Below are 15,927 nucleotides of genomic sequence, written 5' to 3' on the forward strand. Positions count from 1 at the left end.
ACTCCCCTTTTGCTCCTATTTATTCTCTGTGGCAGGGGCCATTCAGCATCCCCCTTGCCTTTACTCCCGAGTCAACCTCTGTTCCTTAACTCTTCCCTTCTCCTGACAGCTCTGCACACGTGCACATCGGGAACAGGCTCCAGCTGTTCTTCAGCCTCACTTATCTCCAACTCTGATAAATGAGTAAAATGAGGACCCAGATTGTGGGGGCAATAAGCTGACTTTGTATAAAAAGAACACTGCTTGGGGGGGGGGGGCGAAAGCCCTACTAAGCAAGTATATACAAAAGTATGAAGGCTATTGCTTAACGCATTGTAAGCCGCCCTGAGTCTCCGGAGAAGGGCGGCATATAAATCGAACCAATAAATAAATAAATAAAAACAAAAGTGCAGGATTGGGGTGCCCCGAGTGGAATTCTTGGGTATCTAATCAATGCCACTGGCATCCACACATTCCAAAGTCACCACCATCAAAAGGGCACCAACCCCTACTAACAGAACCGAATTGCAGGCTTTCTTAGGTCTCCTAAACTTTTATAGCGTCTTCTTGCCACATAAAGTCACAGTGGCAGAGCCATTGCATAGGCTCTTGGATAAGAAGACTCCCTGGTCCTGGAGCCCACGAGAAGCCGCCGCTTTTGCGGCCTTTAACATCTAAAGCTGTCCTGGTGCAATACACCAACAGCCTACCCCTGGTTCTAGTCGCTGAGGCCTCCCCCTTCGACATAGAAGCTGTCCCCATTGTATTCTATTCAAGGACCCTCTCCTCTACAGAATGAAGTTACGTCCAGATCGATAAGGAAACGTTGGCTGCCGTTGCAGCCATAAAACGCTTCCAAGATTACCTGTATGGCCGTTCCTTTACTTTAATTACAGATCATAAGCCGTTGCTGGTGCTTTTGGCGGGAAACAAACTCTCTTGGTAGTTTTGAAACCTGCCTCGCCTCAGTCTTTAAACCCCCATTGCCCAACAAAGCACCCCCTCCCCCAAATGTTTTCCCCTTTTGGCTTTAGGAAAGCCAAAATGTCAGCTGCCGCCTTATGTTCGCTTGTGCTTTGCTGTCATGCGATGACAGCCTGCCATAAACTGTGTGGAGGGGGATGGTTGGGGAAAACTTGAAACTCTGCTCCAAGGTTGTCCAGCTGGAAGGAGGGAGCTGCATACCAACCTGTGCTCAGGCTGACCATTAAGAAAACATCTTGCATGATTGATTATGAGATGAGCAGCGAGGGGCAGTTGAGGGGAAAGTAGAATTTGGTGATTTTGGCGTGTGATTCTTAGTTCTGGTTTTGCATTACTGCAATACACTTGATCCAGGGGTGAAATGCTACTGGTTCGGACCAGTTCAGTTGAACTGGTATTGATGGCGGCAGGTGGTTCTGAGAACCAGTAGTGATGGCAGTGCGAAGCTCCGCTCACCTGTCCAATCGTCGTTACTTCCTGGCGCACTTCCGAACCGGTAGGGAAGGTAAGAAGATTTCACTCCTGCCTTGATCTCTAATAAAACTAAAGCTTTCTCATCAAGTGGAGCTAAGGATCGTTTCTACTTAAGAGCTTTAAGTTGTGGCAGGTCTGACACAAAATCTTATTTCTACTCATTAGTATCAACACTTCAGTCTTTGGGTGTTTCCCAAATGTTAAGTGTGGTTCTCAGCCACCAAAAGTTAGCCCACCCACTAAGGTCTATAATTAGGGACGCAGTGACTGAGCGGTTAAGATGCTGGGCTTGTCAATCAGAAGGACACCAAAACACTGCATGATAGGATGAGCTCCCATGTAAATGCAAGTAGATAAATAGGTACCACTTCGGTAGGAAAGTAACTGCATTCTGTGCTCCTGTAGCATATAGTCATTCCAGCCACATGACCACACGTGTCTTTGGACAGGACTGTCTCTTTGACTATTAATCGGAGATGAGCACCACCTCTATAGTTGAACATGACTGGCAGGGAAACCTTTACCTTTTAAAAGTCTAGAATTAGCTCCATGTTCTGAAATATCTCACTTTACACATCATGACTGACTGAGTTGGGCTGAAAGCAAGGACGGGATGCTATGCAGTTGGCATGCCGCCTGATTCCCCTGAAATTAGAACATAGAATAACAGTTGGAAGGGAGCCTTAGAGATCACCTAGTCCAACCCACTGCTCAAGGAGACCCTGTACCATTCCAGACAAATGGCTGTCCAATCTCTTCTTGAAAACCTCCAGTGATGGAGTACCTACAACTTCTGAAACCAAGCTGTTCCACTGGTATATTGTTATCACTGTTAGGAAATTTCTCCTTAATTCTAGGTTGGATCTCTCTTTGATAATCTTCCACCTATTACTTCTCCTCTCTCAGGTGCTTTAGAGAATACATTGATCCCGTTTTCTCTGTGACAGTCCCACAAGTATTGGAAGACTGCTCTCATGTCACCCCTAATTCTTCTCTTGGTTAGACTAAATATACCTAGTTCCCACAACTGCTTAGCTTGAGCCTATCTTTGGAAGTTATTCCCCTCAGCTTGCTGTCGACTGCAAATGTATGAGTTCTCCTCATACCCTTCTCATCTAAATTAGACTTAAGACTTAGAATAACTTTGTCACTTTAAATGTACTCTAATCAGCATACATTAAAATGAAATTTCATTGCCTGCAGCTCTCAAAAGGTCAACACCTCCAATATACACTACATAAACATGACAAAAATATAAACGAACAAACCATTATGAAGATGCTGAAGAGTTCTGGACTAAGGCAGAGCCTTGGGGTACTCTGTTGCATACTTCCCTCCATTTATTTATTTTATTTTATTTTATTTTTAAATTTGTATACCGCCCTTCTCCCTGAGGACTCAGGGCGGTGAACAGCCAAGTAAAAACATAAACTACAAACATTAAAATACAATTAAAAAGATATATATAAATTTGGCCCCATGATTAAAAACAATAACAGACAATTAAAAACATTTTAAAAAGTGTTAGGCCAGCCCGGCTTGCTGGAAAAAGAAGGTTTTAAGGGCATGGCGAAAGGCACCGAGGTCTTGGATTCTCCTTATCTCTGGGGGCAGCTGATTCCAGAGGGTAGGCCAGAGAAGGCCCTCCCCCTGGGGGTCACCGGCCTACATTGTTTGGCTGATGGCACCCCGAGGAGGCCCTCTCTGTGGGAGCGCACAGGTCGATGGGAGGCCGTCGGTAGCAGCAGGCGGTCTCGAAGATAATTAGGTCCTATGCCATGGAGCGCTTTAAAGGTGATAACCAACACCTTGAAGCGCACCTGGAAGACCACTTAGATGTAATGTAGTGTAGATTACACTGAGTAGGGTTGGCCAGCCAGTTGCAAATCCATTTAGTGGCGATATTGTCTACCCCACCCTTTTTTGTTTTACCAAGAAGTAGGTTGTGATCTATTTTGTCAAATGCCTTACTGAAGTCATAAGTCACTTTTTTCAGGGCCATTTTAACTTTGAACAGTCGCTAAATGAATTGTATTAAGGATTGTTAAGAAATATGCAGAGTAACCCTTGAGTAGCAAGGGTGTGCACATGAAAACGGCTGAGAGTAGTTATGAATAAGCACAGTCAACACACAGATACACTGAGTTGTGATATAATTTACTTTTAGGAAAAAGTAAAGCAAAGTCCAATAAACAGTCCAAATCATACACAGATAAAGCAGTAAATAGTCAAAATGTCAGTCCAGAGATATTCCAATAACAAGGTCTTCTTACCATACATCTTAGTCATACACAGTTCTTCTGGTTTCGCAGACAGTAGCAAGAACAGCAAAAAGCAGCAGAGAGCAGCAGAGAGAATAAGCCATGTTTCTAGCTCTCTCTTAAGGACATTGGCTACAGAGCTAGCCAATCAGGACACAGTATGATGCAATACAGGAATACAGTCTTAAAGCTATACAATACAGTTTCGATACAAACATATATTGATGGTTTATATATTGCCAACCCAACCAGTTAGGTAACAGTCATTTCCTAACAAGGATTACCTGTAGGCTCCTTCTAGTCTATCATGAAAGGTGAGCTTCCTCGAAGCATCCGGGGAAACAAAGCAATTGATTATAGTAGTTGGCCTTCCAATCTGATCCATTTATTTTAATCATTAATATAGCTACACCTCTCATATAAATGACTTTGGGTGGCTTACAAGGTTAAAAACAACCAACCATCTAAAATATAACCAGCCCACCCCACCCCCCCAAAAAACATGCCCAAAGATAAACTATTAATTAGTAAACATCAATAGTAGCAGAGCTGGGGTTTTAAATTGAGCCAAATCCATTTAATATTTTTAATTATTTTAAATTGATGTTTGTCTTGTGTTTTTAAACAGGCTGTACACCGCCCTGAGTCCTTTGGGAGAAGGGCGGTATATAAATAAAATTATTCTTATTCTTCTTATTCTTCTCACATCTCTCCCCCCTCACCCTCCACTGACCCGAATGCTTGGGGGAACAGAGGGGACTTCAATGCCTTGCATAAGTTTAACACGGTTGAGTTCTTCCTATATTTTTATGTTATTTAATTATGAAGACAACAGCATCAGATTGCAAAGCATCTTTTCATTCTGGAAAGGCAGTTTATATAAAGGTTTTTCCTTCAAATCTTCCCAGTAACACGCATGTGAACTATGTTGGGCTTAGAGTGAGGCTCCTATCATGAATTTCTGTAATGGAGGTTGGATTTGAACTGGGATATCTCACCCAGAATTCAACATCTGAACCACTGCTCCATGCTAATTCTCATCATTCACCTTTGTGAGGCTACGACCTGGATTTCAAAATGTGTCCTCATTTTTGTTTTTCTTTATATGGGGTGAACATTTCAGTTATGCAGTGCTTTGGATATGCTTTGTTTTGCAGTGCTGAAAATGGAAGCAGCTGCTTTAAGTGAGTTGCAGGCAGATGGCATGTTAACACCTCTCCACTCTCCAAATAAAATTCAAAACATTGTTTAGTGCAGGAAATGCAAGAATTATAGGTTTATTATTTATATAATTTAAACACCAACTACATCAAACAATAATCAAACATCAAGATTATAAACACAAATAATATTAATATAATAATAATATTATTATTATAAAAATAATATTGACTTTAAACTTTAAAGTTAACAAAGATGGCAAGGAAAGGAGTAAGGCAGAGTGTAGAGGCAGAATCTTTCCTTAGCGCATTAACCACCTTCAGTATGACAAGCCACCATTAGGGATCCAGGCCAATCGGCACAGATTGTAACACCCTGGAAGAAGACAAATCGCTACCATAGTCCTGATACACAACCTGCATGAATGTGTCCATGAAGTCAACAGGAAGCAATCTCAGTTCAAGGCAAACTTTACAGTAGTAATGTAATATAGAAGCTGGTCGAATAACAAATCCAATAGGACAGGGATGGGCAAATGTGTCTCTTTTACAACCTGTGGACAGCCATCTCAGGAATTCTGGGAGTTGAAGTCCACAGGTTGTAAAAGAGCCACATTTGCCCATCCCTGCAATAGGATAGTGAATAAAACAAAATATGAAAATAAAGTATCTTAAAATTACAGATTGTACGAAGTGATCATTAAAATAAGTCAGGTAGTCAAGAAATAAGTGTTGAATTAAAATGCAAGTTAGATAAAAAGGTTTTTAGGAAGGGCTCATAATGAGGATTGTAACATACTATTTACAGTACATCTAACTTTACATTTGCTACGGTGAAAAAAGTGTATAAATAAAAATTAATGTAACATAAAAAGAAAGAAATTCTTTCTCCCAAAGCTATGAGCAGATGTGAGTGCAGAGAGCTTGGGAGCAATTTGCCCAGAAAAGCAAAAATTAAATCTGTAGAACAATTCAACATGGGATAACTCAAGAGAGGGACAAGTAGAAATGCAGCTCACTCCAGCCTCGACAACTTCAAACTTAAAGAAGGTTCAAATTTAAAACAAGACAAGGCCTGTTGCAATTCACTTCTCTCTCTCCCTTGTGTTAATCTTGCATTGAATTGTCCTGTGGTGCGTTAGCTGTGGCAAATTGGCCAGGGCGAGTCACCCACAGCTACTTGTCCTAGACTCAGATAAGAAACAGAACTACTTTGTTAAGTTAGGATCTGAAGATGGATCCTCAGGTTTACAACTAAAGTCGAGGTAGCAACTAACAAATCTGGGTGTGACATGATACATTATATACACACATGTTTCTCTAATAAACTCCGGTCAAGCCAGGAGCTCCCTTCTTTCGATGAGGTTGCATTATCCAGACTTGCTACAACTTTCTGGCCGGCTGCAGAGAAAACGTTTCTCCATGGAGCATATGGTACTGCTGGCCCCTTTTCCATCCATGTAAGCACAGAAACCTTCTCCTCGCACTGCAAACCTGAAAAAGGACAAGGAGTCACTATTTCAATGAACCCTGCAAAAATGATCCTTCCATGAATGTTCCCATCTTTAGGGAATAGGGAACATCTGCCAACACTGCACTTTCAGAATGCACTAGATCATTATTTCTAATGTCTGTTATTAGAAGAGATTCCAGAACGTTTTAAATTCATCAGGGATATCTAGAACCTAAGAGACAACTAGCCAAACCTTCATGAAGTACCGTATTTTTCGGAGTATAAGACGCACCCGACTATAAGAGGAAAACAAGAAAAAGAAATCTGCCTCTGCCTCCCAGCAATTTTGCCTCGTTGCAGCAAACAGCAAACAGCCTGCTTTACTTTCATTTTCGTTTTCAGCATAGCTTGATTAGCACAAGAAAAAAAATCTGCTCCCAGCAATTTACCCCCTTGCAGCAAGCAGCAGAGGCCCGGGCACAACAATTCAGAGCAAAACAGCTGAGAGTCGGGAGGCCGATCCAATCAACTTGTGCTAATTAGGTAGTGCTGAAGCTGAAAGGAGCTGTATCTTCTTGCTGCTTGCTGCAAGGAGATAACTGCTGGGAGGCAGAGGCCAAAGGGTGGGGGCCAGTGGGTGGGGGGGCTACATTCGGTGTATAAGACGCACGTAAATTTTCACCCCCTTTTAGGGGGGGGAAAGGTGCGTCTTATACTCCGAAAAATATGGTAACTTCCATGAATTGTTCTCAGAATTCAGTGAACACTTTAAATATGAATATTGCAAACTATCAGCACTTCCTAAATAATAGAAATTTGGGTATGGTATTTGGTTTCCATATATTTCCCATTTAATAATCTGAGCTATTAAATATGGAGGAAGCACATATGGATTTTGTTGTTAGGTATCTGTGAAAAAGTACATGAAGTCTACAGCATTTGGTCTTTGAAGCATAAAGCACAAAAGTAAAATTTTGGTTCACAATTTCAGTGATCAACTGGAAAGTTAGGCACATTCCTGGCACCTCTGAAGTAATGCACTAAAACACTGAAATTTTGAGTTGAAATTTCAGATCCACACTTTGCAATTCAAAGTCCAAATGCTAAAGTCTTTGGCATATATCTAACTTCAGATTCATTAAATCTTCAAGCACCTGACCTGATTGTAAAATATGACAAATAACTTGAACAGAAATAAATGGTGCCATTTGGTTCCTTTTTTAGACTTACAGAATATGAAGTGTAGAATCAGAATTGTGAGCAATACATTCATACACTGGATTTTAACACTAGGAACTCTCCCTCTGTATACTACCGGTTTCTATCTTTTATTATTTGATTAAATCATTCAATTTGAAGGCCATCTGTTCAAATCTCTAAATCAAATACCTTCTCCCAATCCAATTGCCAAATCATTCTGATTTGATGATTTGGTTGATGTTCAAATAAACATCCTTTCCAAAAAAAGGCTGAGTCAACATTCTGAATGAGAGATATGAATCAGATCAGGGATAGTTGATAGATCACAAATATACACAATTGATCTTTAACATGTATGTATTTACCATTTCACTATTACCTTCTTAATAGAGTGGAACATTGGCTCACCTGAATGTCCATTTTATGATCGTTGCGACGACATTCCTCACTTCTGGGACCTTCACTCATTTGATTAGTCACACTGAGTGCTTGTCAAACTTTATCTCCCTCTGCAGTATGGTTCCGCCCCCTCCTTCTGCGCATACTCAGTCTTTTCACGAAGTCTACCTCCATCAGATCTGAAATATACACTTAGCGGAACTGCAACTGCAGAGGTGAAACAGAAATACCCCCCACGACCACCAGGCCAATACCCCAAGGGTGGGACGGAATGTCGTCGCAACGATCATAAAATGGACATTCAGGTGAGCCAATGTTCCATTTTCATGCATCGTTGCTCCGACATTCCTCACTTCTGGGACATGCCCAAGCTTAATGAATTAGGGTGGGAATTACTCCTTGTCATTGTCCTGGTTTCGTGGGGAAATTATTGATTGTAAAACTCTTCTCCCGAACGCCGCATCAGCTGACGCAAATGAATCTAATCTGTAATGTTTTACAAAGGATGAAATAGATGACCATGTAGCTGCCTTACATATTTCATCTACAGATGCCTGGGTAGCCCAAGCAGCTGAAGTTGCAGCACTACGCGTTGAATGTGGTAATACTCTTCCAGATAAAATTGCCCCTTATGAACTATATGCCACAGATATGCATGCTTTAATCCAGTGCCCCACTGTATTAGAAGACACTTTCTTACCCATGGTAGAAGGTAAGTATGATACAACAGTGCTTCAGTTTGTCAAAATAATGCAGTTCTTTTTATATAACGTCTTAATGACCTACGTACATCGTGTGCCACATTTTTTCCCTAGGATGTTGAGGGTATGGACAAAAGTTTGGTAAAATTACTTCCTGAGCTCTATGGAAATATGAATTTATTTTTGGTATAAAAGATGGATCTAACCTAAGTACTACTCTATCTGTGTAAAATATACATAAATCCTTTCTAATTGAAAGAGCAGCTATTTCTGATATTCTGCGTGCGGATGTTACTGCTATTAGAAAAGCTAATTTCAAAGTTAGATATCTCATACTTATTGATGCCAGTGGTTCGAATGGTTCTTTTGTTAATGCTTGTAGTACTAAATTCATATCCCATGAAGGATATCTGTGAACAGTAGGAGGTCTTAAATTCATAGCTCCCCTTAGAAAGGATTTAATTCTCATATCTTGTGAAAGAGATTTTTTACTCGGTCCATCTATAACTGTAGCCAATGCTGCTACTTGTCTCTTCAATGTTGAAGGAGCAAGGCCCTTGTCTAAACCAGATTGAAGAAATAATAGTACATCAAGTACTGTTGCCGATGTAGGATCTACATGACTTGTACTACACCATTCTACAAATGCCTTCCAAGACGCGTTGTAAATATGCGTAGTAGATGGTCTTCTGGCTGCTTGAATAGTTGCAATTACTTCTGAAGGAATATGATCTTTTGTTAGCCTGGTCCTTTCAAGCGCCAGATGGTCAATTGTAACCAGTCTGGCTTTGGATGTCTTATTTCTCCTTGGAGTAGTACTATCTGATTTGGAGGGATTCTCCAAGGGTTTTCTACTGAAAGACCTAAAAGGTCTGCAAACCATGGTCTGCGAGGCCAATATGGTGCTATCAATATCATGTTTGCTCTTTCCTCCCTCAATTTGTGAATTACACTCTGAATTATTGGAATTGGAGGGAATGCATACAGAAGCCCTTGCGGCCAAGGAGATCTTAGAGCATCTTGGCCTTCTGTTCCTTGAACTGGAAAACGAGAAAAAAATCTTTTTAACTGGGTGTTTTGAGCTGTAGCAAATAGGTCCACTACTGGTCGACCGAACCTGAGAGATATCTGTTTGAACAGCTTGGGATCTAACATCCACTCTGATTGGTCTATTTTGCCCCTGCTTAGCCAGTCTGCTTGTACATTTATTCCTCCTGATATATGCTCTGCTTTTATCGATAAGACATGTTTCTCTGCCCAAGACATGAGACGATCCGTTTCTTCCATTAGAGTTTTTGATTTTGTGCCTCCCTGATGATTCAAATGTGCCTTCGTTGTCATATTGTCCGTTAAAATCAGGACGTGCTTGTTGGCCACATGATGTTGAAAATGAATTAACGCCAGGCGCACTGCTCGTAATTCCAACCAGTTGATTGGTTGTTTTTTCTCCGACGTAGACCAAATCCCCTGCGCTATTAGGGTATTGAGATGTGCATCCCATCCATAAAGACTTGCATCCGTTGTTAACGTTACTCATTCTGGTTGTAGAAACAGAACCTTTCTGAATTGCCTCTGTTACCCACCAACGTAGAGACATTTTTACTCATGTTGGTACCACCACTTTGTGAAGAGAATCCGCTCGCCTTTGCCTTTGAAATGGCAACAGAAACCACTGTAAATGACGAGTGTGGTAACGAGCCCATGGTACTATTGAAATTGCAGATATTAGCTTGCCTAGCAGTTGAGACAGTGTTAATAAAGCAGTTTTCTTCTGCGATATTACTTGTATAACTAGACTCTTGATGCTGTTTTGTCTGTCTGGAGACAGGTAAACTAATCCCAATTCTGAATCTATGATTGCACCTAGGTGCAATAATCAAGTCGTTGGTGATAAGTGACTTTTGTCCATGTTGATTGTAAATCCGTAGTTTTGTAAAGATTGGATGACTAATTCTCTGTCCCAACATGACTGATCTTTGATGTTGACAAAATCAAAATATTCTTCACTTCCCATTGGGGGCAAAATTCAACTATTCTGTCACCAATGGGAGGAATCTACAACGGATGCATGGATCTTACGTACTGTGACCAGCGGCCTCACCTTAGAATTCGAGTCACTTGCCTCTACTAGATTGACGTGACATCGTTCCTCGGAAAGGTCTTCTGAAAGATGATTGTCGGCTGCCTCTTCCTCGAAAGGAATTTCTATTACTCGAGTATGAAGAGAAGTAGGGTTGAAATTACCACGTTGTGCGTAGGTATTTGAATTTCCTTGATCATAACGAAAAAACTGTCGCTGAAAGGGAGAATATCTGCGTTCTGGTCTTCTATACAAAGAGGGTAAAATTTTCTTTTTATCCCTGCCTTCTACCAAAACCTGTTGCAAGGACTCTCTGAATAGAGAATGGCCCTTATAAGGAGCTGATGTTAGCCTCCATTTTGACCTTGAGTCAGCTTTCCAGTGACGTAACCAAAGAAGTCTTCTTGATGTTACAGAAGATGCTAATGCCCTGGAAGCGAATTTCGCAGCATCTGATGAAGCATCTGCAGAGTATTCTGCTGCTGCAATAATTTTTGATACGTCTTGTTGAATTCTTGATTCTTCAGGTGGTAATCTATCTCTTAATTGTCTAAGCCAAATAAGAGAGGCCCGGTTAAAAAATGATGCCGAAATTGCAGCTCTAATTGCCCATGCAGCAGCTTGATGAGTCTTGCGACACGTCATTTCAGCTCTTTTGTCTTCAACTTTGAGACCTTCTCCAACTTCACTAACTAACACAGAAGATGACGTAAGTGTTGCCACTGGTTCGTCTACTAATGGCAACTGTAACAATTCATCCAAGTCTGGTGGAGAGCAATATAATTTTTTATCAAAACTATTGGGGCCAGAATTTGAACTGGAATTTTCCCAAGGTTTTTTAATAACTTGTGAAAATAGATCTGGGCACGGAACAAAGTCCAAATCAGACTTGGGTACTTTAAACAAATTCTCATTTGGATTCATTTGAGTACTAGGATCAGATGACTTTTCTAAATTTAGTCCCATATTAGTAGGTACTTTTGCTTTATGTAGTAATGACTTAAATAAAGCTGGTTTGAAAAGACCTTGAAATGCTGGTTTTTCTGGAGTCATTTCTTCCTCATCATCTGATAAATCAAATTCTTCTAAATCTGTGTCATCCCCACGGCTAAAATACTGTTGTTTAGGAATTGAATGAGAATGATATTGATTACTGGTAGATGCACCAGCATGACAAGGATAGCTGGTTTGTTGCAAACCTGCATGGAATATTTTAGAAATCGCTTGTGTAACCATTGTTTGGAAATCCAATTCCTGACCACTGCTTTGAATGTCTTCCCCCCTAAGCCCAGCAGCAGTTGGGGTGAAAGTGGCTTCAGGAGAGCCTTGATTTAATGGATTAACAATAGGAAAAACACCTGAAGGAATAGGTCCTTGAGGTGCAATGCCTCTAGAAATATCTATCATAAATTGACCTTGTGGTTCTCTAAACATAGGATCTTGTGACTGAATTTCTATAGTTTCCTCATTGACCAGAGAATTGTCTTCAATAGGTTGTTGATTAACAGACATTTCAGAATTATATAAGTTAGATGCCAATTGTGCAGCACGCTTGGCTTTGACAAATTGTCGCTCTAAGGCTTTATGTCTACGTGTTTCCATCTTATTCATTGCTTTGAGATTGTCATCAGATAACAAATTGGCAGACTGTTGTGGCAGTTCCACATTTTTTGTTTTAGCTTCTTTTTTTTTCTTAATGGCTGAGGAGAAGGTACTTTGGAAGGAGAAGCGACCTGTTCTAGGTCAGATGATAAATTATCGTCTGCCATATTTAATAAAGTAATGCAATCAATCAGTATAATTAATTATAATAATAATTATTATTAATTTTTTTAAAATATATATATAATTAATTAATTAATTCAAGCTATAGCAATCTTTTATCAAAAAAAAACAAACAATTAATTGGATAAAACTTCCCTGAGATGAACTTCTCTCAGTTGATGTAACAAATTGATGAACGAAGAATTGACAGTTAAAAAATGGCGCCGCTGTCAGTTGCTCGCCTCAGCAACCATCAGTTTAACGAAGATTCCTCGAGCCAAATGTCTCCGAACTGATTTGATTGCGTTATATTAATAATAAAACGTTAAAATGGATAACGGAAGAAACCACAACTTCCAATCACTAAGTATGCCTGACGCAGGCAGGGACTTTAAACAATGCCTGAATTTTACTTAAAATTAAATAGATTATTTCCTTAGGAGACTGAAATCCACATCAGAAAACTCCTTCGCCGCTAGCATACAAAGAGACTTCAAAGGTGTTGGCGGTTATTCACCAGCTCTAACACCGCAGCAAATTAAGCAAGGCAACGTCCAAGCGTTACATTATAACTCAAAGTAAAGATGTTACTTTCTCAGAAGCCTGAAAGGCAACTTGGTAACTCTGTCGCCGCTAATATACAAGAGAGAGCTGCAAGGGTGTTGGCGGTTATTCCCCAGCTCTAACACCGCGGCGAAATTAAGCAAACAGCGTCCAAACTGAAGCAGATCACTGCTGATTGATCGGCAAGGCGGCTAGCAGCCCCTTAGCGCTGCAATTTTAGACAAAGAAATTCCGCTTCAATAGACTCCAGCAGGCTATTGAGTAAGCGGCAAGGTGGCTAGCAGACCTTTAGCGCCGCAAATAAATAGCGATCTTTTTTAGAAATTATAATGCTGTCAAGACAGCTGAAATTAACCGCAGCCCTCTAATAAATTAGGAAATAGTAATAAAATCGTTAATGCAGGTATTCAATAATAAATTTAGACAGATTTTCTGTAGAAAAAAAGCACTCTAGATCTGTTAACTTGACTGAGTGAAAAAGACTGGGCATGCGCAGAAGGAGGGGGCGGAACCATACTGCAGATGGAGATAAAGTTTGACAAGCACTCAGTGTGACTAATCGAATGAGTGAAGGTCCCAGAAGTGAGGAATGTCGGAGCAACGATGCATGAAAATTAAGTTTAAGTTTACTTTGTCATTGCACCATCTTCAAAATTAGATGCCATCTTCAGTGTACATCATACATAAGAAAACTAAATAAAAAAAAACACACACATCCTTCACATTCGACACAATTGAATTGAAAACCCGATACTGCATTAATATTGCACGATACAGTAGAATTCAACATAGTTCATAGTTCTATGCTCTGGGATAGAAGCTGTTTTTCAGCCTATTTGTTTTGTTATCCTGTACCGTCTGCCAGATGGTAATAGTTCCAAAAAAAAAAAAAGATTCGGGGCTGCAACATTGCTAAATCTGTTTCCAGTCGGCGTCTCTTGTTTCTGAACTTCGTGGAGCTTTGCCAAGAAAGGCCTTTGGCAGATGCCAAAGAAGGTAAAGGTTTGTGATACACTGAAGGACTTTTTCTGAAGGACTTGTTTTGGAATTAATTTGGACTAAGCTGGGAATGAAGTAATTCCCAGCTGTTATAATAAAATAGGTTTGTTTAAGACTAAATTGTGTCTTGTAATGATTAAGTGAGCCTAGGTCACAACACCTGCAAGCCCTCATGGCAGAGAAGCCGAAGACTTTTATTCAAATGGGGAAAGCTGTTTTCCTTACATCTCACATTCTTACAGCTTCACCGGCTTCTGAATAAAAGACTTTGGCTTCTCTGCCACGTGGCTCAGCCTCTTCAAAAAGTAAGTACAGTAAAGCCATGGGAAATGGGGTGGGGAGGGCGGATAGGGCCTAGGGATCATGCATTTCAGCTTGTAATAAGCCGGGGGAGCCCTAGGAAGGCCCTGTAACAGGCCGTTCGTGCTGGCAAACAGGCAAAGGAAGGCTCACCAGACAGGCAGGTAGCTGGGCTGCGTGGGAGGCCACAGAGAATGCAGGCAAGCAAGCTGGGCTGCCGGGATTGCATGGGAGGCAGCTGGGCGAGAAGCAAAAGAAGACTCACCAGGCAGAGTTCAGCTGGGCCACATGGTCGAGGCGAGGGAACCAGAGAGCAGCAGCAGCTATGCCTCAAGCGTGACTCTAGGCACCGGCCAAGGCAGGCGAGGCGAGATAAGGAGTGATTAGGAGGGGTGGGGTGGGTGGGGCCAGCCAGCGGTGGCATTTGCTGTTCGCCGAACTGCGCAGAATCTTAACAACTGGAACGCCCAAACCGGTGTGAACTGGCAGCAGCCCACCTCTGCACCAGACCCATCTGCTCTTGAAGGTGGTGTATCATCTCAGCCATCCTGAACATCTGTCCATCACAGCTGGCCAACAGTGCGGAGACCACCAGATATTACATTCTATTGCCCGAACAATTCTCTTCTTTTTCTTCCCATTTCTGTGTCTTATTTTGGGGGGAAAGAAGCGCAGCCAAAAATTCTTATTTCTTATTCTTAATTCTTCTTATTCTTTCAGCTGCTCAACCTGAAGTGTAATGTTTATAAATGCTTCGGAAAGGAAAATAGCTGTATAAATAATAAACAAATACATACTTACTGGTTTTTAAACTCTGTACCATTGTACCATTTCCAGACCTGTTTAATTTCCCTTGAGAGACCAAACCAATAATGTAAGGGATGGAAAATTTCCACCCAAAAATCCTAAAAGGGAAAAAATGTACAGTAAATCCTAGTTTAGCACACTAATTGGAGAAAGAGTCTGCTAATTTTAACTATCTGTTTAATACTAAAATGCATCATTTGTGTTGAATTATTTTATTTGTATAAGAACACAAAATTAAGATAATATTAACATATTAATTAAACTGATGTATACAGTCATATGAAAAAGTAAGTACATCCTCGGAATGCTGTGGTTTTATGTATCAGGACAAAGTAAAAATCAGGTAAATACAACCTCACATGAAAAACAACACATGACTTATTACACCATGCCATCATTTATTTTACAAAAAAAAAAAAAAAAAAAGCCAACATGGAGAAGCCATGTATATAAAAAAAAATACTGTACATCCCTACTGCTTCCATAGGTACGAAGAGGCTAAGGAGCAGCCAGGTGCTGCTAATGAAGTGCCCTTGATCAATTGATCATCAGCATTTATACCTCTGTAAAAGGGAAATTGTAGGCCTCCAATACTGAGATGTGTGCTAACACAATGCCAAAGAGAGAAGACATCAGCAATGATCATAGAGAAGCAATTGTTGCTGCCCATCAATCTGGGAAGGGTTATAAGGCCATTCCAAACAATTTCAAGTCCAAGGATGAAGGTTCGTTCTCAGAGCTTGTGGGTTGGTTTCCAAATGTTTCGTTAGCAGACTAGGTAACATCTTTAGCGGAGTTCAAC

The 15,927-nt window shown here is 40.7% G+C and overlaps 1 protein-coding gene across 2 annotated transcripts in view; it reads right to left on the reverse strand.

Annotated features, from left to right (window-relative positions):
* Positions 1–4,210: 4,210 nt before the first annotated feature.
* Positions 4,211–15,927, reverse strand: part of LOC139312127 (C-type lectin domain family 2 member D-like) — a 34,601-nt gene continuing 22,884 nt past the window's right edge. For both annotated transcript variants that reach the window (XM_070936678.1, XM_070936679.1), the window contains exons 7-8: positions 15,120–15,223; positions 4,211–6,352 (exon numbers count right to left, since the gene is read on the reverse strand). In XM_070936678.1, the coding sequence (XP_070792779.1) occupies positions 6,229–6,352; positions 15,120–15,223 (228 nt within the window). In that variant the 3' untranslated portion in view covers positions 4,211–6,228. The remainder of the gene's footprint in view (positions 6,353–15,119; positions 15,224–15,927) is intronic.

The sequence above is a fragment of the Pituophis catenifer genome, unplaced genomic scaffold, assembly GCF_029215685.1.
Source record: "Pituophis catenifer annectens isolate HBS135680 unplaced genomic scaffold, rPitCat1.0.hap2 SCAF_2, whole genome shotgun sequence".
NCBI classification, from domain to species: Eukaryota; Metazoa; Chordata; class Lepidosauria; order Squamata; family Colubridae; genus Pituophis; species Pituophis catenifer.